Source organism: Lynx rufus, unplaced genomic scaffold (assembly GCF_022079265.1).
Source record: "Lynx rufus isolate CCGP_SWC_20201006 ecotype Redwood Valley unplaced genomic scaffold, mLynRuf1.p SCAF_14, whole genome shotgun sequence".
NCBI lineage: Eukaryota > Metazoa > Chordata > Mammalia > Carnivora > Felidae > Lynx > Lynx rufus.
The window spans coordinates 4,275,801-4,302,476 of NW_025814828.1; the positions used below are offsets into that span (position 1 = coordinate 4,275,801).

At 50.4% G+C, this 26,676-nt stretch overlaps 2 protein-coding genes across 3 annotated transcripts in view; one reads left to right on the forward strand and one right to left on the reverse strand.

Moving 5' to 3' along the window:
• PUDP (pseudouridine 5'-phosphatase) overlaps positions 1–4,030 on the reverse strand; it is an 81,405-nt gene extending 77,375 nt beyond the window's left edge. For both annotated transcript variants that reach the window (XM_047075869.1, XM_047075870.1), the window contains exon 1: positions 3,942–4,030. In XM_047075869.1, the coding sequence (XP_046931825.1) occupies positions 3,942–4,011 (70 nt within the window). In that variant the 5' untranslated portion in view covers positions 4,012–4,030. The remainder of the gene's footprint in view (positions 1–3,941) is intronic.
• The window catches only part of STS (steroid sulfatase), a 156,990-nt gene continuing 134,122 nt past the window's right edge, over positions 3,809–26,676 (forward strand). Inside the window, exon 1 of the mRNA XM_047075868.1 lies at positions 3,809–3,972. The gene's annotated coding sequence lies outside the window, so the exon portion shown is untranslated. The remainder of the gene's footprint in view (positions 3,973–26,676) is intronic.

A 26,676-nucleotide genomic window follows, 5' to 3' on the forward strand; every position in this document is an offset into this window, starting at 1 on the left:
GTGTGACCAGGCGTCTTTGTAATGAGTGCTTTGAGGACACTTCTTGGGGGCATCATTTCCCTTGCTGTTTTACACGGCATTAAAAAACCAGGGACCCTGACTGGTACGTAAATCACGGGAATTTAAAAAGAAAAGAATCAGAGTGAACGGCAAATCATCAGAAAGACAAAAGGGGCCAAAATATCGCCCAACACACTGCTTTTCCAGAAGAAAGGGGAAAAGAGCAGAAACGGCTTTGTGACAAAGTGCGAGTGCTGTCCTCCCTCGATGATGAGAGTCTGTGAAGCCGCAAACACACACAGTGCGGGGCTGAGCGATGCAGGAGAAGGCAAGGACAGGGCAGGGCCCAGCCGCACTCACAGGGATTGGCTGAATGTTTCCGTCCTACCGCCAGCTGGACAAAAGTCTGTTATCAGCAGGATTCTGCAACCTGGATCTCAATCCCTTCTCAATTATTCCAGAAAGAGGAGCAGCTGTGGTGGGCGACCGACGACCACCTCTAAGCACAAATTTTAGGTGGACGTGTTTGACCACTAACACCAGGCACAAACTTGGGGAGGACGCAGTTCAGATCTACTAGAAAGTGTCACCGATGGGGACAGTGTAGCAGCACCGGCCCATACTTGGTTTGCTTTGTTGGCAATGGCCAGTTTTCTCCAACATGGTCTAGAGTCCACTCTTCCCAAAGGGTCCTTCCCCAGACCCCCAGCAGCATCTTATTCCAAAGTGAGAAACTCAGAGTCTGCGCTGCCTTGGGCGTGGGCTCTCCTCAGCTGCAAGGCCTTGGACTGCCCTCCGAACTTCAGCTGACTTCTCTGCAAGGACGGAAGGAACCCAAGTTTCACCTAGCAAGGAGAGCTAAAGCCTGAGCCCGTGCGGTCAGCTCCCAGGGGAGCAGGGCAGAAAGAATGTGAACGTACCAGAACACGGCTGCCCCCACACCCAGCACGAGACCCCAGGGCACACAGCCAAGGTGGGGGGGTTCCAAAATGTAGAGCATGCATGCGATGATTATCTCCAGCCAACGGGGATGCGTGTGCGTAGGGAGGCATCTTGACAATGCTTCGTTCGGCCCTACCTTCCTGAGGAAGTGTCACAACCCCGGTAGCGTCCAGATGATAGGGCACCACTGAGGAAAGAAGCTCCGGTCTCCACTTAAAAAAAATCTCATACGTGTTACGCAGGTCAGTTGGTCATGTGTGTTTTAGCGTTGCTGTGGGACATTTCATGCAGGTCCTATTTCTACGAGCACTGCTCTGCACAGCAAATTTCCTGTTTGCTAAAAACGACAGGCTTCCCCCCCCCCGCCCCCCACTTTGCTCCTAATTTCAGTTTTTTACGAACCGGATAATCTTCCCCATCCAGAAGGCGAGACACCATTGAATACCTGTCATCTTCCTTCGAAATCTTGTCGTGGTTGATAAACAATTTCAGTCCCTTCTCCTCTTTCTCTAAATGGCATTTGAGAGACAAAATTATTACCTAGATCATAGTTGATTATTACCTTGTGTCAACAAAAACAGAATCCAAAAGTGTCGTTTCTATTGCAAAGGACAACAGTGTCATACATTTCAAACGTCCGAAACAGTACCTCGGTGTGGTCAACCTTTCCACAAAAATTTCTATTTACTTCCTCATTCTCCTCTGATTAAATAAGCCTCCCCGCAGATATCAGCATTGCCTCCTGAAACTAATTGTTTTGAACCGTATTTCCCTGAGCACAGCAGTACAGGAGGCTAGGCTGACAAACGGAACTTGCAGGGGAAAATGCATTCACCGTGCTAACAAACCTACCGCAAAAGGACTGGTTACAAATGGACAGCACAGTGTGCTGCAAACAGCAGACAGACTGAATGAACTACACCAGCATAACTGACCAGACCGCACGAGACAGAGCAGTACATTTTGGAAAGCAGCGTCTTATACGAGACATTTTGTAAAAAGAACGGAACGAGTGAATTTCTGAGGAAGTTCTGCAAAGCCTTACTACCTCAAAGCAGAGTGAAATCTGAAAGAAGGGGCAGACACTAAGAGGGAAAAAAAACCAAAAAGGGCCATGTCTTATCTTCCCAAAGGACACTAATCCTTGCTTCTCTGACCAGTTCAAAGGCTTGGATGACAGTTGCAAAGGGCAAACCATTTCGCTTGGTGTAACTGGCAAGTGGAGACCCCTGCTCGTAACTGCTCCTGCAGGTCCCGTGACAGAAGCCACATTCCTGGCTTCAGGGAGCAGCTATGTTTGCACAGGGAGTCGGAGGTAAGCATGCAGCTCATTTAGAAATTTAATAAGTTACATTTTAACGAGACCTCTCAGTTTGCATTAATATTCATGAGACTCCCAGAACAGTTCTTTGGGCCTTTCATTAGAGGATAAGGAATTTGACAACTTAACTTCTTGACCACCTGAGCAGGAAAAGTCCTGTCTACCAACGATACATATGAATCCCAGAAGGTTTCTGAAATGGAGTCATTTCAGATTTAGGAGCTACATGCACTGTTCTCTGCAATTGGTGACCTCTATGGGGATTTACTAATTTATTTATTTTATACATTTACGGGAATTAATCTGGTTTCAAAGTGCCTGTTTCTATTCTGTGGCTTAAAAAAAAAAAAAATCAGTCTTATTACTACTGAATCACCTAGCAATAGGACCAGTGCAGAGGGCGAGGAGGGGTGCGGGGGGGAAGGACGTCATACTCACCATTTAAGATGAACACATCATTTATATTTAGAATCAGATCGATCTGGAATCATTCCTCAGCTTTGTTCCTTATCCGCTGTGTGACCTTGGGCAAGTGACTTAACCTCTCTGAGTTGTATTGTTTATTAGTGAATGCACATATCCTCCTCTACAGGGTTCTAGGCTACGAGCCCCTTAATGTATGCACACCTCCACCAGGTCAGCAGCCCACGTAAATTATGCAGGCATTTTTACAGTTCTGTGAGGGCTTCTGGAGGCTATGAGGTCAGAACACAGTAACAATACTGTTACGCAACAGGATGCGGAGGCTTTGGGGAGCCCTCAGGACAGTTCTCTCCGCATTTACGCACTGGGTGTTTGTCTTCTCTGAATTCTACCTGAACTTTTCACGGCAGGTGAACTTCCTGATGAGCATGCATTTCTCTCAGTCGAACCCCAGAGAGAGCACGTTGTAGAAGGATTGATAATCCCTGTGCTTTCTCCAACTTTCAGGCCCTTGGGCTCAAAAGTACGGTGGGGTGGAGTTCTTGCACAGCCAAGCCCCTCCCCAAGTGATGCCGGAGCCGCAGGTCACTCCGGGCAGCCAGACCACTTAAGAGGACTCGTCCGCCTCCGCAGTCCGGGCATTTGAGGCTGGATAATGTGTCGTGGCGTGGGGCGCTCCGGTGCACCGCGGGAGCCCCAACAGCACGCCCGGCCTCTAGCCACCCCCCCCCCCGATTCCAGCAACATCCCTCTCTACCTAGGTGCCCCCCAACGCCTCCAGACGTTCCGGTTTGAGGACCCCTGCCCCGTGGGATGCTACAAGCAAGGTGCGTGCACCTCGGCGCCCACGCCGACGGCCCCCGGGAGCGGGCCGGCAGGGACCCACCAGGCTGATGCGCACGTGGGGAAACTGAGGCAGGGCGGCGCTCCCGGCAAGCACAGCGGGAAGGACCCTTCACTCCCGCGCGGTGGTCTCCGAGCGCCGCCCCCACGCGCGCTGCCCCCCCCCGCACACGCACTCCGTCCCCACGCGCGGCGCGGCCACCGGAAGTAGTGCCCCGGGCGGCGTCGACACTGCAGCCCCGCGCGCGGCCGGCCCGACATGGCCCCGGCGCTCCCGCCGCCGCTGCCCGCCTGGGGGTCCCAGACTCGGCCCCGCCGCCGCCCTCGGGCCTGAAAGGCTGCGCCCCCCCTACTCCCACCGCCCGCGTCCTCCCCGGACAGCCCTCGCGGGTGGCGGCCGCAGGCTACCCACCAAGAAGGAGGCCGTCCATGTCAAAGAGCAGGTGGGTGACGGGCCGCGGCGGGGGCACGGAAGCCGCCATTGTGCCGGCGTCACGGCCAGGTAGGGGCGGAGAGAGGTGCGCGCGCCCGCCGCCCCGCGCCCGCGCGCCCCAGGCCTCCGCGCGAGCCCGGAGCCGCTCTGCGCACGCGCGCCCCGAGCCTCCGGGCCCTGAGTCGCTTCCGTGCACGCGCGCTCCGAGCCACCCCGCACGTCCCGAGCCGCACTGCGCACGCGCGCCTCTGGCGGTCTCTGGCGAGTCGTCGAGTGCGCGCTCCGAGCCGCGCACGCGCGCTTCCGTCTCTCCTCTGTGTCGCGCGCGCGCGCGTCTAAGAGGGTCACCCAGTCTCTGCCGAGGAGCCGGGATGCGGCACGGGCGGGCACGAGTTTGGCCGCATGCACCCCCGCAAACGGGGCAGCGCAGCGACGACCTGCCGGTGTGGGGACAGATGCAGGACGAGATTGGAAAGGGTGGGAGGACGGAGGGAGAGCCTCGAAGGACGGTCCCTGGGGCAGTTGCGGGGAGGGCCGTAGAGGTGCTCAGGCGGGCATCACCGCGAGCCACCCGGTAAAAGTGGAGCCAGATGGCCTGGTTATGCGGCCGTCCGAGCCCTGATTGGTCGCCCCGGGACCCTCGCAGATTTCCCCTTTCTGTTTCGCGCGCCAGCCGCCCCCTGGGCGCCTGGCGCATGCGCATGGCCAGCGGGTCTGTCCGGTCTGCCGTCCCCCTGGCTTCATCACCGACAGAGCATCCCCAGCTGGTGCGTCCTCCCAAAATCAGCCGAAAACGATCAGATAGGAAACGGAGGAAGCAAAATTAGGGATGTGCCTTGCCGCCTTCGCCTGCTCATGCTTCACCTGCCTTTGTGGCTCCGAGGTTTTTTGTTTTTTTGTTTTTTTTAAACCTTTTGCATTCTTTCTGAATGCAACCTGGAAATAATTTTTTTTTTCTTTTTGGCCACTCTCAAAGATACCTTTATGTGTCCGTTTCTGTTTAGTGTTGGTTGGCGTTGCATATGCATATTTAAGCATAAGGATGACCTCTTTAAGGAAGCCGAAGTTAGAAAGTTCCAGAGACTGTAAGACCTTAAGGATGTATTTCTGGTGAAGTTCCAAAAGTCCGGTGTGACTTGCATGGATTGGGTAAGCGGAGCAAGATGATAGGCAAGGAGTCTCTGTGCCTCGCTTTCCTTGGGCATGAAAGATGGATGTTTAAGGAGACACGCGGGTCAAGCAATCCCTTAGTACTAGCAAATAGTATATATTCAGTTAATTCGTGTCTTTTAGAGCTGTTGCTGTGACAGGTTATGATTTCTTTTTGAGGGCAGAGAAGGCAGTTTAGTTAGTGAGGGGACTGTGCTCAGCTGCTGTAACAAAGAGGCTGGGTGGCCTGAACAACACACATATGTTGCTTACAGTTCTGGAAGCCAGGGGTTGGAGAACAAACAGCCAACAGGGGTCAATGCCTTCAGAGACGTTGAGGACAGGATTGTTCCGGGCCTCTCCTTGGCTTGTACATGGTCTTCTTATGTCTTTATATCATCTCTCTGTGGGTCTGTTTCTGTGTCCAAATTTCCCCTTTGTGTGATGACTCCAGCTATAAGGGATTACCTATCCTAATGACCACGTTTTAATTTGATTATCTATGTAAAGACTCTACCTTCGAATAAGATGATCTTCTGAGCCTCCTAGGGGTTAGGACTCCAACATTATATGTGTAATATATAGACACACGTGTATACGTCACTGCAGTTGCAGAGGGACAGGGGGTCGTGTGGACTTCTCTCCACAGATGTAAAAATGTGATTCAAATAATTTTTTCTTTGAATTTTATATATCTCTTGGATATGACGGAAGATATCCCTTCATTTACAAAAACAAAAGAAAAAAAAAAACCCCAGAAACAAATCCCAAGAACCGTCGTGTTTGTGACAAGCTAGATTGGGGGGGGAAAAAAATGAAAACAGGTTCACACCTGAAGTGATTTCTATGCATGTAACTAAATGCACTTTGATGCTTCTTCTCCTAACAGTCAAAGAGAGAAACAGAGCTTCTGGGGAGAGAGAGAGGATGAATTTCCTTTCACAAATTACAATTTATGTTTGCAAAATTGTGTTTTCCCCGTGGGATGATGTCTTACTTTTCCCGACAAGTTTAAAATGCGGCAGACGATCCAATCAACTGTAGTGCGGTGGCGTCCAAAACACATCCACAAGTGATCGTACAGATTGAAAATCAGGATCCTCTCCCACACAATGAACATGCATGCTAAAGCAAAAACGATAGATATGTCTCAGCTTATCTCAGCTTCCTCGTCTTGCTGTCTTGCTTTTTCTGTCCGTGTGTTTGCTGTGTGTCGTATCTGGAAAGGCGCTTGTTGTCCAAGTCCCATTTGGAAACCCACCGAGCCCTGCGGTTCACCCTGGGTGCCTCTCGTTTCCTTCCCCGGCTCCGACCCGGTCCCGGGGAGCCTGAGGCTGGTGGATGGTGCCCTTTCTGCAGGTTGCCTGTGCGGGGCCCTGCAGCAGCTGGCGGGGGGGCCAGGGCTGGGTCTCAAAGAGATGTGTGGAGGGAAGCCTTGCGGGACACTGGAGGTCCCTGTTGGCAGCACTAGCAAGCCTGTGGAGAGTTTGGAGAGCCCAAGGCGCCCTCTCCCACTGCAAGGTTCCTTGCACGGCTTAACATTCCTTTAGCTGGAGAACTGGCCTGGGAGTGGCTTCAGACATAACGATGGAGCAGGGAAGGGCATATATCAAAGTTCGCGTATCTTTTCACATATGCGTGCACAAACATATACTTTTGTACTTTATTATATGTTGTGTGTGCTTTATAGTCTTTATGGATTGGTACGCATCTGTGCATCAAGTCTATTAAGTTATATGTAGTTTTTTGTATTCAGTAAGATCAAGCTGTAAACAGCACACGGTAGTAAAAACTTAAGCACCCAAGACCTCCCGAGTGAGTCCTAAGGGTAGTGGACTGTCTCTGTCAGAGGCTTATAAATTCTTGGTGGACATTGCAGGTGGAAGACCCTTCCTAAGAGGATGCTAGTCTGTTCTGGCCGCTGTAACAAAGTGTCACAGACGGGGGTGCTTAGACAGCAGACATTTGTCCCTCACAGTTCTGGAGGCCCCAAATCAAGAGCAGGATGCTGAAGGATTCGGTTCCTGCTGACAGCCTGCTTCTTGGTTCATAGGTGGCTGTTTTGTCTCTCTGTCCTCATGTGGGTGGGGGTGGGGGCTCTGGTGCCTATTCTTATAAGCTCAGTAATCCCATCATGGGGGGCTCCATCATGATTTCATCAAAAGCTGATTAATAATTATACTAATATGTCACACGTGTGTGTTGTGAAGTCTAGACATTACTGTGTGTGTTTTATACATGGTATATATTTAGTAAATTAAAAAAAAATTATTTATTTTTGAGAGAGATAGAGCACGAGTGGGGGAGGAGCAGAGAGAGAGGGAGACACAGAATCTGAAGCAGGCCCCAGGCTCTGAGCTGTCAGCACAGAGCCTGATACAGCTGGAACCTATGAACCACGAGATCATGACCTGAGCCAAAGTCTGACTCTTAAGTGACTGAGCCCCCCAGGCGCCCCTATATTACTTTAGTAAATTAGCAGAACCCAAGAGGGGGTCCTGGGAACCTCGAATCTATACCAGCTCCGTCAGAGGCTCTGGTGACAACCTCTCCTTGCTAGGGCCATCTAATTTGATCGTAGCAGGAACAGCGTTGGAGACTTCCCTGTGACTTCCCCTGTGAGATCCGACGCTGACTCCAGGTATGTGTGTCAGCATTGGGTTTAACTGCAGGACACCCACCTGGTGTTAGATTTGTGGGAAAACCCACAAATAGGCATTGGTGTCAGAATCGTGCTCTCCAGTATCTTCCCTCCAAGTACCACCCCACTGGAGATTCAGGCTTCATCCTATGAGTTTTGGGGGGGGAGGAACCCCCAACATCCAGTCCATCGTAGAGTGTTACCATTTCCTTTGCCATCCAGTTATATTCAGGTCTGATAACTCACGCCCTTCGTTACTTGGCTGGGGACAGATGACTGAACGCGCTGGTTTACGGCTGTAACGATCACCTAGACATGCCTCCGAAGACTGGAAGGCAGCCCTGTGTAGACCTCCATACCACAGTGTGCACGCGGGTTTGTTTTCCCTCCGAGGTGGGCGTGAGCCAGATAACACAGCAAGAGAAGGCTCACGCATGTTCGAGGAGACTTTAAGGTGGCTTCCCGGGCCCTCGCGTGTGCATAGAGATGCAGTGAAGTAAAGTGCAGGAACCGCTCGCCTGCATACCCCTGGTCCGGCATCGTCCCCTCCCCCGCCCCGTGCTCTGTTGATATTTGGGGCAGGGAAAGTTGACGTGGGCCGAATCATGATTTCCAAAAGTCACGGGGTGAAGTCCCAGCCCCCAGCACCTCAGAATGCGGCCGAATTCAGAGACAGAACCACTCGCCTGCATACCTGGGCTTCTAGCCCGTGGTACTTAGTGATGGCAGACGTAGCAGATGGGCACAATCCTTCTGTGTGGTGGGGGCCGTCCTGTGCACCGTAGGCTTTTAACAGCATCCGTGGTCTCCTCCCAGTAGATTCCAGCAACACCTCCCAGTACTTGTGTCTGTCCGTCTGTGTCTGTCTGTCTACCTATCCATGAAGCCGTCCCTCCAGCCGCACATCGATCCACGCATGCACACACACGTATGCGCGCACACAGCCTGGCGTCCCGTTCTGGAGTCCAGCCGCGTAGGGAAGCAGGAGGGCAGGTTCCGATGTTCAGAAGTTCTGGCCTGTACGTGCAGTACCTTTCAGCCTAGGTAGACTCCCGTCGACTCCAGGAACTCACGACCCCGTGGGAAGAGCTCGCTGACCGGGATTCGAGAGGGAGAACGCGGAGAACCCGCTCCCTGTACCGCTAAGAAATCTCACGAGTTCATTCTTAGAACAAAAACATGTGGCTGGCCTGGGAGTAGGGAACTGGGGGCCCCTCGCGGGGGAGGCCTTGGGTTTGCTTCTCTCCCTGCTCCCCTGGTTTCTGCATAAGCCAGGCAGCCCTGGACTGAGGCTTGAGCTCCGTGAATGGCTGACCTAGCCGCTCATGGCGTCTTTCCTCTGGGATGTGGTTGGTTGGTTTGTGGAGAGGGCCGTGACTGTTGACCTTCTTGGCCCTCAGAGTACAGTCTCAAGGACTCACCTCCGCGAGAGAAGCCAAGCTTCCTCCCGGCACCGGAAGACAACTGAGGTGGCCCACAGCACAGCAGTGTCAGCCTCACGTGGGGTCTGGCCACAAATACAGAACCGGAGGCCCCACCCAGACCTACTGAATCAGCCGAGTGGCCGAGGCCACTGACCCCCACCTGGGGTATGCCGGGCACTGCACTGTGGTATGGGAGCTCCACCTGGTATGAGGATCTCTGCTGGCGATTATTTTTATGTGAAAGTGTAGGAAACATGCCAGACCTTGTTAGGGTCTATTATCTGCGTGGACGCTGGTGGGTGATCCCCACGGTGGGTGGTCACATATCCCAGTCAGCTTTCCCAGTGTCTTGGGAGATGACAAGTGGGTGGAATCCGTGCCTTCGACTTATTTTACTTGAATTCAGGTTAATGCAATGTGTGTTTTAGGGTTAAATGTATTTACAGGTTATTTATTTCATTTATTTATTTATTTTTTTCAACGTTTATTTATTTTTGGGACAGAGAGAGACAGAGCATGAACGGGGGAGGGGCAGAGAGAGAGGGAGACACAGAATCTGAAACAGGCTCCAGGCTCTGAGCCGTCAGCCCAGAGCCCGACACGGGGCTCGAACTCACGGACGGCGAGATCGTGACCTGGCTGAAGTCGGACGCTTAACCGACTGTGCCACCCCGGCGCCCCTAAGACTTTGTTTTAATGTGTATTTGTTTTTGAGGGAAACAGAGAGCAAGCACGAGCAGGGGAGGGGCAGAGAGAGAGGGAGAGCGAGACACAGAATCGGAAACAGGCTCCAGGCTCCGAGCCGTCAGCCCAGAGCCCGACGCGGGGCTCGAACTCACGGACCGCGAGATCGTGACCTAGCTGAAGTCGGACGCTTAACCGACTGTGCCACCCCGGCGCCCCTGAGACTTTGTTTTAATGTGTATTTGTTTTTGAGGGAAACAGAGAGCAAGCACGAGCAGGGGAGGGGCAGAGAGAGACCAGGAGAATTGCAAGCAGGCTCTGCATTGTCAGCACGGAGCCTAATGTGGGGCTTGACCCCATGAACCACAAGACCATGACCTGAGCCGAAATCAAGACTTGGATTCTTAACTGACTGAGCCCCCAAGGCGCCCCTATTTATTTCACTTTTAAACCGACCCTCACAAAATGGAAAAAGGGCTTAAAGAAACTTCTATCAGGGAAGTAAAATGCCAGTCCATGTTAATGACAAGGAAACGTAACTTCCAGCATGAACTTCAGAGCACTCACGAATGAGAAAAAACACACATCGCATTGGTACATAAGTAGATGTCACTCATCTACAATTGTATGTATACGGGGCGCCTGGGTGGCTCAGTCCGTTCAGCATCTGACTTCGGCTCAGGTCATGATCTCATGGTTCGTGCATTCGAGCCTCACGTCAGGCTCCGTGCTGACAGCTCAGGCTGACAGCCTGGTTCAGATTTTGTGTCTTCCTCTCTCTCTGCCCCTCTCCCGCTTGCTCTGTCTCTCTCAAAAATAAATAAAAACATTAAAAAAATAAAATAAGATAAAATTGTATCTTACAGAGAGGATGAATGCTCAAACCTTGGGGAGATTGAAGTGTGTGGTCAAACCCTAGCCTGTTTTTCTCTCTGCCTGGGTGACTGGACATGACCATGGACATCTGAGGGAGGGGCCTGAGGTTCATTGTGCCCCCCTGGTAGGAGCCTCGTTCACCACTGGGATCCATGGCACTACACAAGGTCTCCTGCCCTCCCCCTCTCCCTCTTACCTTCCATCTCTTGTTTTGTTTTGTTGAGAGAGAGTGCGTGCACACAGATGCACCACACGCACAGTTGCACAAGTGGGGGAGGGTCGGGGAGTTAGAGGGACAGAGGATCCCAAGCAGACTCTGTGCTGACGGCAGACGGCCCCGTATGGGGCTCGAACTCATGAATGGTGAGATTGTGCCCTGAGCTGAATTCAGATGCTTCACAAACTGAGCCCCCCCAGGCTCCCCTCATTTTAAATTCTCTCCCTCTTGATTTTTGCCTCTGACTTAATTCTCTGGCAGGGGGCCCTCCCTCCAGGACAGGTTAGGGGTAGGTGTGCCCATGGTGGATGTGCCTGATGATGCTACAGCAGACACCATTAACTCATTTATATGTAAGAATAATTAACCGCTTTCCCAGCGAGGTTGTTGAGATGGTTTACAAAGTAGCGAGCATGTCCCAGTCGCTGGGGAGGCCTGGTGGCTTTTACCACACATGTTATGAAACAGCAAGCCAATTTTAACCCCGAACACCCAGTCTTTCTTTAATGTGCACCCTGAGCACCTGTCTTGTGTAAACATCGCTGAACACTGAGTGGGGCCCCGTGCATCTTGTATAAACTGCCACAGAGGATCAAAGCCTTCCCGACCAGCCAGCAGTGTTATCAGAGGAGCTGGATGCAAGGTGTGTGCTCTCGCAGGTGAGGCTGAGGACAGAGTCTGTCCTTGGGGAGGAGAGTCAGCACGGGGGGGCCCCGGGCACCCCTCCTGTGATCTGGGGGGAAGAGACAGAAGGAAGCAAGATGCCAGCATCACCAGGCGGCTCAGTCAGTTAAGTGTCAGGTCAGACTCTTTGCTTTGGCTCAGGTCGTGATTGTCAGGTTCCGTGGGTTCAAGCCTCGCATCTGTCTCTGCGCTGGCAGCTCGGAGCCTGCTTGGGATTCTCTGTCTCCTCTCTCTGCCCCTCCTCCACTTGCACTGTCCCTCTCTCAAAATAAATGGATAAACTTAAAAAAAAGATAATCTTTTAAGAAAAGTAAACAAGAAACACTGTCTATATATATATATATTTTTTTCTTCCCTTGTGCAGTTTATTTTTTTTAATTTTTTTAACGTTTATTTATTTTTGAGACAGAGAAAGACAGAGCATGAATGGGGGAGGGTCAGAGAGAGAGGGAGACACAGAATCTGAAACAGGCTCCAGGCTCTGAGCCGTCAGCACAGAGCCCTCCGCGGGGCTCGAACTCACGGACCGCGAGATCGTGACCTGAGCCGAAGTCGGACGCTTAACCGACTGAGCCACCCAGGCGCCCCTTCCCTTGTGCAGTTTAGATGCAAATCCACAAGGGCAGTGTTGGGGAGGAAGAATTTTACTCTGCCCTTCGTAGATTCTTCCAGCTGGTGTGAGAGTTAAATTGACATGAGACATATTAACAGGAGAAAATCAAATTTAATTTCGTAGGTACAGGAACACCACGTACGTGAGGGGTTCCAGGTCAGAAAGGTAAAACGAGGTATCTATGCCATCCTGAGCTAAGGAGTGGGATGGTGTCCTCAAAGGAGAAGGCAAATCATGGGGCAGTAAGAACACGTTCAGTAATTAGATGTTTGCCCTGCCACACAGATGGGCACTCAGATAAAATTCATCTCTGGTAATAACTCTCATTCTGAGAAAGAGCCCTAGTTTAGATCCTTGTAGGTGGTTATGGGAGGGGTGAAAGCTGCTCTTGAGCCTGCGAGGTCTTGTCTGTCTCCAGCTCTAAACAGTCCCTGTGCCAAGCTGACCCACTCTGGGGAGGCTTGCTCGGAACCCCTTCAGCAGCATCAGCAGTGCCTGACTGTGACCTTAGTAAAGTAGCAGCTCTTACCCTAGTCAGCCCCAGAGAAGCAGGTGTCCCCCTTTGCCAAGCTCCACCCTGCTCCTGGGCAAACTGCAGTGAAGCAGATGGCAGGTGGGAGCAGACAGCTGGCTGCTGGCCTCCTCCTCTCCCTCCCCAAGCAGACAGGAGCCTGGAGGCGCCTGGGTGGCTCGGTTGGTTGAGCGTCTGACTTCGGCTCAGGTCATGATCTCACGGTTCGGTTCATGAGTTCAAGCCGTGCACGGAGCTCTCTGCTGTCAACACGAAGCCTACTTCGGGTCTTCCGTCCCCGTCTCTCTGCCCCTACCCTGCTCGTACTCGCTCGCTCTCAAAAATAAACACTAAAAAATTTTTTTTTTTTTTTTTAAAGAAGACAGGAGCCTGGAATGGGCATGTGCCAAACCATCCTTGCTAAATCTGTCAGTCACATGTTGTCTAGAAGGACTGTTCCTGGGGTCAGTGGTGTTCTTTTCACTTTTTTTTTTTTTTAACACAGTATTTCCCAAACACGTCACACACACACTGTTGAAAAAGGAAGTAATACGTGTTAACTTCCATTAGGTTGGGTCCATCCCAGCACACTTTTAGAAGTGCCAGGCTGCTGTTATGATTACAGTCGAGGAAGACTCCAAAATCCTAACCACAGCTGTCCTGAAGCAATCTTTTAGTATGAGTTTGGGATCTGAGCACATCAATGGGACACCCAACACGTTGAGATAGCAGAATAAATCTACATAGCAAAACTGTACAGAATGAGAATCTTAAGTACCTCCCAGAGTGAAGATTCTAACAATCTTAAGAGCAGTGGGATGTGTGTGTCTACATACAGACACACGCATTTATGGTACGTACATAAATAATCTAGTTGTGTGTGTGTGAGTTTTTTTAAAAGTAATCTCTGTGCCCAGCATGGGGCTTGAACTCATGGCCCCAAGATGAAGAGTTGCACGCTCTCCTGACTGAGCCAGCCAGTTGTGTGTGTGTGTGTGTGTGTGTGTGTGTGTGTGTGTGTTTTATTTTGAGACAGAGAGAGAGCAGGGGAGGAGCAGAGAGAGAGAGAGAGAGAGAGAGAGAGAGAGAGAGAGAGAGATTCCCAAGCAGCATCCATGCTGTCAGCTCAGAGCCCAATGCGGGGCTGGGATTCACAAACCATGAGATCATGACCTGAGCCGAAACCAAGAGTCAGACGTTTAACCAGGTGAGCCATCCAGACGCCCCTTAAGAAACTGGAGGAAAGATGTATATAATTTAAATATGTTTAGCTTACATATACGCAGACGCGTATAAGTAATATATGCATTGATGGTTTTTAGAAACTGATGAATAAAATTCATTACATAGCATTTCAACAGACTTGATTTACACATACACATGCATTGAGTATGTAAATAGATATGTGTGTGGCTTTCAGAAACTTAAGAGGAAAGTTTTTTTGTATATAATGTGTATGTATGTATACGTAAAATAGCACAGACTTGAGAGTGGTATAATATTTTACAATATTTTGTTCTTTTGTGGCCACACTTCAAATGAATATGTATGTCGGCTGCCACCGTATTTAACATGTAAGGAGTAACACTTAAAAAGAATGTACTTCTGGGGCGCCTGGGTGGCGCAGTCGGTTAAGCGTCCGACTTCAGCCAGGTCACGATCTCGCGGTCCGTGAGTTCGAGCCCCGCGTCAGGCTCTGGGCTGATGGCTCAGAGCCTGGAGCCTGTTTCCGATTGTGTCTCCCTCTCTCTCTGCCCCTCCCCCGTTCATGCTCTGTCTCTCTCTGTCCCAAAAATAAATAAACGTTGAAAAAAAAAATTAAAAAAAAAATGTATTTCTGGGGCGCCTGGGTGGCTCAGTCAGTTAAGCATCCGACTTTGGCTCAGGTCATGATCTCATGGTTCGTGAGTTCGAGCCCCACATCGGGCTCTGTGCTGACAGCTGGGAGCCTGGAGCCTGCTTCGGATTCTGTGTCGCCCTCTCTCTCTGCCCCTCCCCCATTTGCTGTCTCCATCCCTCAAATAATGAATAAACGTTCAAAAAAAAAAAAAACATTTAAAAGGATGTATTTCAGCTCTGTTTCTCAGGGCCATTTCCACTACTCTGCATGAACCTTAGAGGCAATCAGTTCCTGTGAGTCCTTCCTCCTGGAGTAGACCACAGTGCCATTTTAGGGAAGGTGACATCCCGGACTTAGTTTGGGGTTTAATGATAAAGCTTCAAACCCCGGAATGCGTTCTGTCAAAGAGAAGGTCACGATTACTGCACAGGGCTAGTGAACACTGAGAAGTACATGGTAAGGGGAGACCATAAGTTACCAAAAGCGCCTCCTGGAAACAACCCAGAAATTCCCACCTTCCTCCGTTGTTCAGCCCCTGTCCATGTTACACATTCTGTAGGGGGCTTTCCTACGTGATTTTTGTGATGCCCGGTAACGTTCATGGTAATCACAAGGAGGGTCTCAAGATGAGGGGTGGTTTAGCGTTTCTGGGCTTTTTGCAGGTGGTGGGGGTGCCTTGCTGGAGAATAGCTGAGCTCACCCCGAATGAACGCAGAGCTAAATGTGCTGAACGCTATGTCACCATAGATAATACAATAGGAAAACTGAACGGTGGATTCTGGGGCCCCAACGCCTCTCCTCCCCATATGGCTAAGAGGAGAACCCTTCCGTGAGCACCATGTTGCCTGTCCCAGTGGCCCGATTTGCATGGAGATGCTTCTTCCTTGATTCAGGGCCCTCATGACTGAGCTTTGGTCTTTATGCTCAGTCCTGGAGAATGAGTCTTGGCTTGCTGATGCCTGAATGACTGCGTCGTGCCCTAGTTCTGTGGGAGTAGAGAATTTTCCAGCAATGGTCTCTCCACTGGGCTGTTGCTCTCTGGAGAGCCGAGTGAGACGGCATACCCAGTTTTGGCTGAGGGTTCCTCTGTGATGCCTCTGATGGGCACACCAGTCAGAGCTGGGCCGTTGCCCCTAGTCGGTAACTTTGCCTGGAACATATTCTTCCTGCTGTGCGGAAGAGAGGGCTGGTGCTCAGAGAGGCTGAGTATTTTCCTGAGGTCACACAGCTATCCGGTGCCAGAGTCAGAACTGAATTCATATCCCCTCATTCTGAGGGGATATTTATTGTAGTGCTGTACTACGTTGAGAGCATCGGTCGAGGAGCAGAGAAGTAAAGTGTCAGGGGAATCTTCGATGGAGGTAGCCATAGTCGGGCCCTGTGGGATCTGGGCCCTGTAGCAGGGAAGGAGAAAGACACGTGAGAGGTTTGCAGATGGCTTGCTCTTTGGGACTTCTGCTTGGGAGGACCTCTTTCGAGGAGGACAAGGAGGGGGCTCCTATAGAAGCAGGCACCACTACCCCTGTCTCAGGAGTTGTGGATGGACAGGAATCGACTGGGTGGCTCCCAATAACCAGTGAAGATGCCCTTCAGAGGGAGGGTCCATCTCCAGTCTGCCACCTGCAGCGTGTCTCAAATAGGACCCTTGTCCCTGTTGCCCCACCTTGCCCTGCACACTCCAAGCCACGGGACTGTGGCAGCAGCTGGGGCGGGGGGCTGGGTCATAAATGAGAAAGCCAGCAGCCACCCTCCAGGACCACCAAGACCATGCTTTTGCTGGGGGGGGGGGGGGACTCATGTGGGAATTAAACCTGTAGAGTTTCAGCATTGCCCTAGACATTTCTTGGTGAGCTTTAAAGCATTCAGCGATTGGAAGCATCCCGGGGTGTGCTGGAGTTTTGACCACTAGCTCATATGAAACCTCTATCCCATGTGCAAGTTTTATGGAGTCCCCAGGAGACCAGACATCACCCCGTGACGGTATGTGGGTCATGCTTATTCACAATAAGATATTGTTTCAGATTTCGGTGCGGTATCATCTTGGGTTACCGTTAAGAATGGGAACTATGTTAGCACCTGCTGCATTATGTATTAATTCAGTGGGTGCCTACCAGGAGCCAGAGGCACACAAAATAATTACAAATGGGCAATGTTTTATTTATAGAGGTGGGATAATGAGCACAACTACTCAGAGTTCGGCTTTGCCTTTTTTCTTCTTGTACACAAAACACGATGAATGATGTGAGGGGAGAAGGCAATCCTGGAAGCTGTTTTTCCTGAGGTTTGGTTTCCCCCGAGATATGGGAGATGAGAGTCCCTGCCCCTTTCATCAGTGTTGAGGGCACACCTACCTGCTCGCCACCCACGAAGCCTGCCGCCGTCCTTGCTCAGCGCCCGAGCCTTGGTGTTGGCGACGGGCATGAATTCCTCGGGGCCCCGTGTGCCGTGTAGGCGGCTGGAACTCCCCTAACAGACAGGCTCGGAGGGCCTGTGTGCATCAGGATGTGCACAGAGCATTCAAAACATCACCGTCGCCCGCGTCCCCAGGTCTTACTGCTGGAAGAACATGTCGGCACTTGTCCGCCCCCCTCCCGTAGCTCTGTTTCCTTGTCCCGCACTGACACATGAGGAATGCTGGCTGAACGTCCGGGGTTTCATTCCCCCCCCCCCCCCCGCACCTGCCAGCCGGTCAGTAAAGGTTGCAGGGAAGCATTCAGACCCGATACGCGTTCTGAACGAAGTGATACCTAGCACGTGAATACTCAGCTGGGGTCAGGAAGGGCAGTCTCCCTCTGATTTATACGTGAAACATGCGGGGTGGGAGGGAAGACAAGTGGAGAGATACGTGCAGTTAAATAACTTTTCTATGATCGATTCGCCAATCACCCCGCGATGACTGGCCGTACCTGGGCTGTCTCGTGATTATTCACAGCCTGGGAGCTCTGGGCTGGGTCCTGTCCAGCATGGCTCCTTCAAAAGCTGTGTGAGGTTCTTGGACGGAAGGTACAGTGTCAGAATCTCCTGGTGAGAGAGCACCCTGTGGAGAAGCCTCGGAAGAACCGGTGAGTTGGATTGCTTTTTGGTTTTGGTTTTGTTTTGGTTTGGATCCTCTGTGGGAATCATGAAAGTTGGTACACTCCTACCTGTTGTGTTACAGTTTTTAAAAAACCTGTAGGACCGCCTGGGAGGCTCAGTCAGTTAAGCGTCTGACTCTTGATTTCGGCTCAGGTCACGGTCTTGAGGTTCATGAGGTCGAGACCCTCATTGGACTCCATGTTTACAGTGCGGAGCCTGCTTGCTATTCTCTGTCTCCTTCTCTCTCTGCTCCTCCCCACTCCTCTCTCTCTCTCTCTCTCTCTCTCTCTCTGCCCCTCTTCCACTCACACCCACTCTCCCCATCACAAAATAAAATTAAAAAAAAAAAAAAACCTGTAGAACCACCTACAAGAATTCATCTGTTTTCATTTTCATCTGCCCTGAAACAGGGAGGTCTTGAGGGAGAAGAAACTGATTGCCAAATAGTCTTTCTTTCTTTCTGGATTAAAGTGGTGGTTTGAAAACACACGCTTGATCAAAAGGATAATGGAGAGCCCAGAGGCAAGAAACCCAAGAGGAAGTGAGCAAATAAAGAGGTGCATTTTGTGCTGTGCTTAAGTCAGAAGAGAAATTGAATTAACCTTGTATATCAAAATATTAGGACCCGTGCTTCTGGGTTAGATAGAATGCGTGTAAATACGATGTGTGTGCCATGAAGCACATGCCGTGAAATATTGGTATTCGTGTAAACTTGCAACTCATTGCTTTCCTAAAGAGTAAATTTGAGGCATAATCAAGAGCGGTTCTGCTCTTGTTTTAAGTTTTTTTAAATTTTGACATATTTATCTTTCATTTTAAGTGTACGGATACAAAATAATCTCTCATGAGCCCCTTGCATTGGTGTTTGGGGGAAAAAAAGAAAGGCAGAACACAGCTGATCCCAATTAGTAGATCCATTGCTTAACAAGCTTCATTGGTCTTGCTTTGGATGGGGGCTTCATTACCCCAGTGTTGGACATTATGTCCAGCTGTGTAGACTGTCTTTGCAAAGGAGGAGGGTTAAGCAACGAATGGCATGTGGCTGAGAAATCGACCACTCTTTATTCTGAAGATTGGTATCAGTTACGGGAGATAAGCATCCGGAACAACGTGACCTTTGCAATGCCTGCCACACGTAATCTACCCATCGTGGGTCAACAAAAATGCGTGATTTCCTTTTTTTCCCCAAAGAGGGGTGCTAGGACTTGCACGGAATGTCTTTCGGATAAACCTTCCATGAGTGAATGATCCTAGTTAATTACGACGTTCACTACTTGCTTACTTCTTATGCAGGTAGCCACATTTGTCACATATGCGTTGATTTCATCCTCTAAGTTAACCCTTGCAGGTTGAATTTGAGGGCCGATGAGAAGACTTGTCACTGGAGATGACGTCACTAAAAATGGTGAAATGCTTGTCAAAAGATTATTCCATTCTACGGTTATTTACGATAGGCACTTTTTGTCTCTACAAATGCATGATAGCACCTGACAGACTATCCCTATGAATTGGTGTCTACAGTGACACTAATATTTACCAAGTGAGAAGTTGCCCCATTTTCATTTATACTGAGATTAAAACATAATGACGGATGATATCAGGATCTAGAAATGTAAATGCTTTCAGTGCATTAAAAACAAAAAACAAAAAAAACCGCTCCTATTTGCATTTAAAACTAAAGAATAAATGTCAGGCATTGCTTAAAAGGCTCATTGAAATATGGGGCACCTGGGTGGCTCTGTTGGTTGGGTGTCCGACTTCAGCTCAGGTCATGATCTCATGATTTGTGGGTTCAAGCCCCGCGTCGGACTCTGTGCTGACAGCTCGGAGCCTGAAACCCGCTTCCAATTCTGTGTCTCCCTGTCTCTCTGCCCCTCCTCAGCTCACACTCTGTGTCTTTCAAAAATAAGTAAGTGCTAAAAAATATATATATTAAAAAAAAAAAAGGCTGATTGAAATAAACATTAAAAGTTTCTGGGAAAAACTCTAAAAACTCTTCTCCAGAGCACTCTCTATCTCTATTGTTTTGTTTGTATCTTGTCCTCTCATTAACATTCCTACCTTGTTTGGAAATTAACCCTGTAAAACTTGGCCACTGAGTCAACAATCCCTTACCTAGCACCCTTGGGATTCAGGTAATGAAATATGTTGCAATCGTGAAACACAAGTCCAGTCTTCCCTGGAGGGTTGTCCACGTGGGAAAACACTCTGTGTAAATACTGCGGGTGCCAGTGTCAATAATAATTAAGTGCTTATTACGAGGAGGAAGTGCAGGCCAGAGAGTCACTTTGGGCTCAGTGTAGCGCCTTCGACTTTCCACTCTGGCAGAAAGCATGGAGGTGAGGCAGAGGGGGTCCAGGGTCCTGTGTTCCTCTTAGTGGCTCCAGGACTGGGGGATGTCTCATCCAGAGACAGACGCAGGACTGGGATGTCCCCTTTTGCAAGTAATGTGTCCACCCCGGGGTTTCTCGGTTGCAGCCCTGGAAGGTTCATTGCCGTAGCGACTGACCTGTCTTTGCAGGATGTTTACTCTCTACCCATCAGCATCGTGTTCAGCGTGGACAGGTTTTCTCAGCGCCTCGTGTCTTGACTCCTTTCCAAGTGCCCCTGCCACCTTACAGATACACAGCTCTTTGTCCATAACCAACAAGAACAAAGACAAAAGGATGGGAAGCCAGGCTCTTGGGGAAACTTATTTTTGGCAGTTCTGCACCAGTGGACGCAGAACCAATGTAAAGTTGAACAGTTTTTATCCCATGGAATGCTGCAAGACTGTTCATATGTGTGTCTGCAGGTTGCCGTCCAGAACTTCGGTCAGGCTGTGTTACGTAACACACGATATACTCACCATCATGCTGTCTTGTGTGTGTATGTGCATTATGTATTGTACTAATCACTTTGCAATATGTATGCATAACCAGTCATTATGTTGTACACCTTAGACTTAGATATGGTATGGCAATTATAGCTCAGTAAACCTAGAATATGTCTTTAACAATCAAAACTGGAATACAGATGGCTGTATGTGCCAAAGTTTTACTGAGATACAACTGACATATAACATCCTGGGAGTTGAAGCTGGACGATGTGGTGATTTGTTATTCGACATATCAAATATATTTCCAATGTGATAGTTAAAAAAAAATTTTTTTTAGCATTTGTTTATTTTTGAGAGACTGAGTGTGAGTGGGGGAGGCACTGAGAGAGAGAGGGAGACACAGAATCGGAAGCAGGCTCCAGGCTCTGAGCTGTCAGCACGGAGCCCGACGCGGGGCTTGAACTCACGAACCGTGAGATCGTGACCTGAGCTGAAGTCAGACGCTTAACTGACTGAGCCACCCAGGCGCCCCCCAATGTGGTATTTTATATGTCAAATATATATCCAGTGTGATGTTTGATATATCAAACATATGTCGACATATCATATACTTGATATTTTATATATTGCAAAGTGATCAGTGCAATAAGTTTTGTTAACATCCGTCACCTCACACAGTTGCAGATTTTTCTTTCTTCCCATTATGAAGTGGTATCATACAACGAGTGTTCTAGAAAAAACAGCAGTGTCCGTTATGAGGGTCAGAGATGGTCCTGGGGACAGCTTAACTTGGAAGCAGTCTGCATACTTTCAATAATTTGTTTTGATTTTTTAAAAAATTACCTTCTAAACCCCCCCCCAAAAATTTGAATTCTGAAATACTAACTTGGCCCCAAAGCTTGTGTTTCGAGACCGTATACCTGTGCTTGTCATTGCAAACAGGGAAGAGTTCATGTTGAGCCCGTTGTGACTTTGAACCATCAGATGATGGTTGTACCAGGTGGGTTTTCCCGTTTACGGTATCAGACTATGTTCCCATATCCCCTCAGAGGCACCTTCTACCAATAAAAACCTCACGATTTTTCTAAGTTCTGCAAACTTTGCGACGAGGGGAGAATAGAAACCTCCATTCAGCCAGAAAAGTAGGGCAGAATTTCTGTGTCTTTTGGCCACTGTCCCTGATGAGAAGCAGCTTCTGACCCCTCTTCCCCAGCCCATGCACCTGGGAGGCAAAGAACACTTATTTAAATCTACTGGGGGTCACAATGGCCCAACTTGGGATCCTAAACCAAACGCCATGTCTTGACTTTGGAAAGACCACCTGTTTGATTCTATTAAGAACAAATACCAGGGCATTTGTGGCTCAGTCGATTAAGCATCTGACTGTTGATACCAGGGTCATAGAATTGAGCCCCATGTTGGCTCAGCATGGAACCTGCCTGGGATATTCTCTCTCTCTCTCTCTCTCTCTCTCTCTCTCTGTCTCTCTCTCTCTCTCTCTCTCTCTGTCTCCCCCTCCCTCCCTCCTTCCCTCTGCCCCTCTCCCCCACTCACACACTCTTTCTCTCTCTAAAATGAAAAAAAAATGCATTAAAAAAGAAGTATTGGGGAGTCTGGGTGGCTCAGTGGGTTAAGCATCTGACTCTCAGTTTCGGCTCAGGTCGTGATCTCACAGTTTGTGAGTTCAAGCCCCTCATTAGGCTCTGCACTGACAGCACAGAGCCTGCTTGGGATTCTCTCTCTCACTCCCTCTGTCCCTCTCTCCGCCCCCCCCCCCGCCATGCCACAAAATAGCTAAACTTAAAACAGAATTAGCAGAACGGAGCTTTGACTTAAGCAGACTTCTCCACCTCAACAGGACTCATAGTTTGGGACAGATCCTTCTCTGTTGCCACGCATGGTCTTGTGCATCATCAGATGTTCAGTCGCATCCCTGGCCTCTACCCAGTGGATGCCAGGAGCGCAGCCCTCAAGCTGTGATGACCAGAAGTATCTCCAGACATTGCCAAGTGTCCCCTGGAAGGGAAAGGTACCCCTAGTTGACAAGCAGTGGTTTGCCTGATGCTATACCGTGCGATGAGCCCTATTTTACAGGTGGGAAAAACAAACCCGTGCTCTACAGATGGCGTCACGGTCAAGAGCTTTTGTGTCCCACTGTATTGTCACATACCACACGTGTGGCTCATCCAGAGAGCTGTCAGAAGCCTTCTAGGCTGAATCTAATAAGTCACATGTTATTGAGAAGCTGAGTCACGATAGTCAGCAACGTGAAGTAATTTCTAGGGGTTTCTACTTGCAGTTAGCCCCAGTGACGAATTCGTGAATCGAGAAGGTTACAGTGGTAGCTGTCTAGAGCTGGGCGGATGGCTCAGGAGCTTTTTGGCTGTCAGTGACAAACCCAGTGCCTCATGGCCCGTAAATAAGCCTCAGCTTTGGTATCTCTTTTAATGTTTTTATTTTTTATTGAGTTGACATTCATATAGCACACAAATAACCATTGTAAAGGGTGCAATTTGTGCATTCAGCCACTGCCTGTCTAGTTCTAGAACTTTCTAAATCATCCCTCCAAAACCCTCATTCCCCTTCTCCTTGGCCCTTGGTAACCACAAACGTCCTTTCTGTCTCTGTGTATTTGCTTATGGAGGACATTTCCTTTAAATGGAGTCATACGCTATGTGGCCTTTTGCGGCTGGATTCTTCCCCTCAGCATCGTATTTTCAAGGTTCATCCATATAGTAGCAGGTGTCAGAACTTCATTCCATTTAATGGCTGAATCATATTCTGTTTTATGGACAGAAAGGGATTTTCTAGTTGCATGTGTGGGAAGGTCACAGAATCAAAGGAGAAGCTTCAGAATCCAGGCCTGGCTGCCTTAAACACAAGCTGAAATTCTTTGTAAGGCTGATGGACATCAGACCCGTCTCTACGGGTTTGTGCCTTCTGATGGAGGCAAACCCCACTGTATTGAAAATAGTTGCTTTTGGGGGCATCTAGGTGGCTCAGTCTGTTAAGTGTCTGACTTCAGCTCAGGTCATGATCTCACGGCTTGTGGGTTCGAGCCCCGCGTCGGGCTCTGTGCTGACAGCTCAGAGCCTGGAGCCCGCTTCGGATTCTGTGTCTCCCTCTCTCTGCAGCTCCTCTGCTCGCACCCTGTCTCTCTCAAAAATAAATAAGCATTTAAAAAAAATTTAAAAGAGAAAATAGTTGCTTTTGCATCCTGGTTAAATTCTGTGGTGTTAGGAGAATTTTATGTGTAATTGGGGCTGGGTACCGTGGCTGTTATCCTTGGCTGCATTCCAAATTACCACAACTGTAAGGGCTCACAATGCCACCCGTCGATTATCTCACAGTATCTGTAGCTCAGGTGTCTGGACATGGCTTACCTGGGGACTCCGCTCAGAGTCTTACAAAGCTACATCAAAGTGTTGGCCACAGTTGTGTTCTCATCTAGAAGAGAGAGGGATCCCCTTCCAAGCTCATTCAAGGTGTGACCAAATCTTGTAGTTCTTTGTGTTTGTGGGACTGCGGCCCTTAGTCCCCAGGAACTGCCCCTCCCTATTGGCATTTCACACCGTGACTGTTTCATCGAGACCTGCAGGAGAGCATCTCTTTTGTTAGGAATCTGTTTTCAAGTGCTCACCTGATTAGGCCAGGCCCACCCCTGATAGCACCCCTTTCGATTAGCACCAAGTCAACTGACTGGGGACCTCAAACACACATGCAGCGTCCGTTTACTTTTGCCATATCCTGTTGGTTAGGACATCACAGGTACCCTCACATTCAAGAAGAGAGGATCACACAAAGCAGTGAGTACCAGGGGCTGAAAGCTGGGGAGGCTCTCTTAGAATTCTTCCTGATAAGGTGCCTTTTTGTGGGCAGAGCTGGGGCCCTAAATACCGTGTAGAATATACGTTACGTCCCAGGAACCAAACGACCTAGTCCCCTGCACTCATTTGGAGGAACTGACGTCTGTGCCAAGGTTGTTACTGTTGGTGCGAATTAGATCGTTGTAGCATCATTTATTTACATTTGACGGTAATGAAAGCACGGGGGACCCGATACGTAGCTGAGTGGTTCGTGGTGTGCAGCAGAACCCCCTAGTATTCATGGCAGTGCTATCCTTATCTTGCTCAAGAACGTATCTGGGGGCTGGTGATGCCTCTAAAAACATGCAGTGATCAGGAAGTGTCGCCCAGCAGGCTTGACGAGGTCTGTGTGGACTGCCCTCGCCTTTCTGTGCGTGCAGGGGACCCCATAGCCATCTGCCGGCCACCACCCTCGGTGTGGGGCTCGCCCTGGAGCCCGTGGGCCATGCAGTGGGCGGGCTCACTCACCGATTGGGAATAGTTGTATGCTAGCACCCTGCTTGTTGTCCCTCCTTCTGCCCTTGCCCCGAACGTCTGCTGGGATAGAGGCTCGCGTCCCCACGCCACACCTGGGGGTTGCGGTCCCCACCAGCCGTGGCCCAGAGCCTGCTTGCACTCACACTAGGGGCTGGGCGCTTGGGAATGTCTCAATTTCAGGACATCACATCACACGACCAGACTTGATAACACAGGCCTGTTTGTTCTAAATAAACTTCTGCTGCGATGCCTCTGTAACGCTTTTCCATCGGGGTGAACTTCACACAAAGTACAATCAACCCCTGTAAAGAGGGCAACTCAGAGACATTTCGTGCATTCCACCCCTGCCCCTCTAGTCCTAGAACTTTCTACATTGTTCCTCCCACACCCTCACGCCCCCTCCCCTCAGCCCTCGGGAACCACAAATGTCCTTTCTGTGTCTGTGCGTGTACTTGTCTGGACATTTCCTGTAAGTGCATTCACAGGCTGTGTGAGTGGCTTTCTCGCATGGGGCGTGATGCGTTCACAGTTTGCCTGTGTGACGGCACGCGTCAGTCTTTCGTCCCACTGTATGGCTGAATCCTGTTCTAGTTTATAGATACGTTGGATGCTGTTTGTCTGTGGACATATGGAAGGACACGTGGGCCACTTCCACCTTTAAGCTGTTGTGAATACTACAGTTCTCCACGCGGATGTACAAGGGACACGCGAGTGTATAGGTAGCTGTTCGCGACCCTGCTGTGCACGGGGCACGCGGGTGTATAGGTAGCTGCTCGAGACCCTGCTGTGCACGGGGCACGCGGGTGTATAGGTAGCTGTTCCAGACCCTGCTGTGCACGGGGCACGCGGGTGTATAGGTAGCTGTTCGCGACCCTGCTGTGCACGGGGCACGCGGGTGTATAGGTAGCTGTTCGCGACCCTGCTGTGCACGGGGCACGCGGGTGTATAGGTAGCTGTTCGCGACCCTGCTGTGCACGGGGCACGCGGGTGTATAGGTAGCTGTTCCAGACCCTGCTGTGCACGGGGCACGCGGGTGTATAGGTAGCTGTTCGCGACCCTGCTGTGCACAGGGCACGCGGGTGTATAGGTAGCTGTTCGCGACCCTGCTGTGCACGGGGCACGCGGGTGTATAGGTAGCTGTTCCAGACCCTGCTGTGCACGGGGCACGCGGGTGTATAGGTAGCTGTTCGCGACCCTGCTGTGCACGGGGCACGCGGGTGTATAGGTAGCTGTTCGCGACCCTGCTGTGCACGGGGCACGCGGGTGTATAGGTAGCTGTTCCAGACCCTGCTGTGCACGGGGCACGCGGGTGTATAGGTAGCTGTTCGCGACCCTGCTGTGCACGGGGCACGCGGGTGTATAGGTAGCTGTTCGCGACCCTGCTGTGCACGGGGCACGCGGGTGTATAGGTAGCTGTTCCAGACCCTGCTGTGCACGGGGCACGCGGGTGTATAGGTAGCTGTTCGCGACCCTGCTGTGCACGGGGCACGCGGGTGTATAGGTAGCTGTTCGCGACCCTGCTGTGCACGGGGCACGCGGGTGTATAGGTAGCTGTTCGCGACCCTGCTGTGCACGGGGCACGCGGGTGTATAGGTAGCTGCTCGAGACCCTGCTGTGCACGGGGCACGCGGGTGTATAGGTAGCTGCTCGAGACCCTGCAGCCAGCTCCTCTGGGTGCATCCTCATACACGGCATTGCTGTGTCGTCTGGCATGTCCATTCGACTCTTTGAGCACCTCCTGTGCTGGTTTGCACTGTGTGTTTCAAAAGCCGTGCGGTCTTGAGGCCCTCGTCTTCGAGGGTTTCGTCTGAGCAGCCCTGAGAGGCAGAATTACAGCAT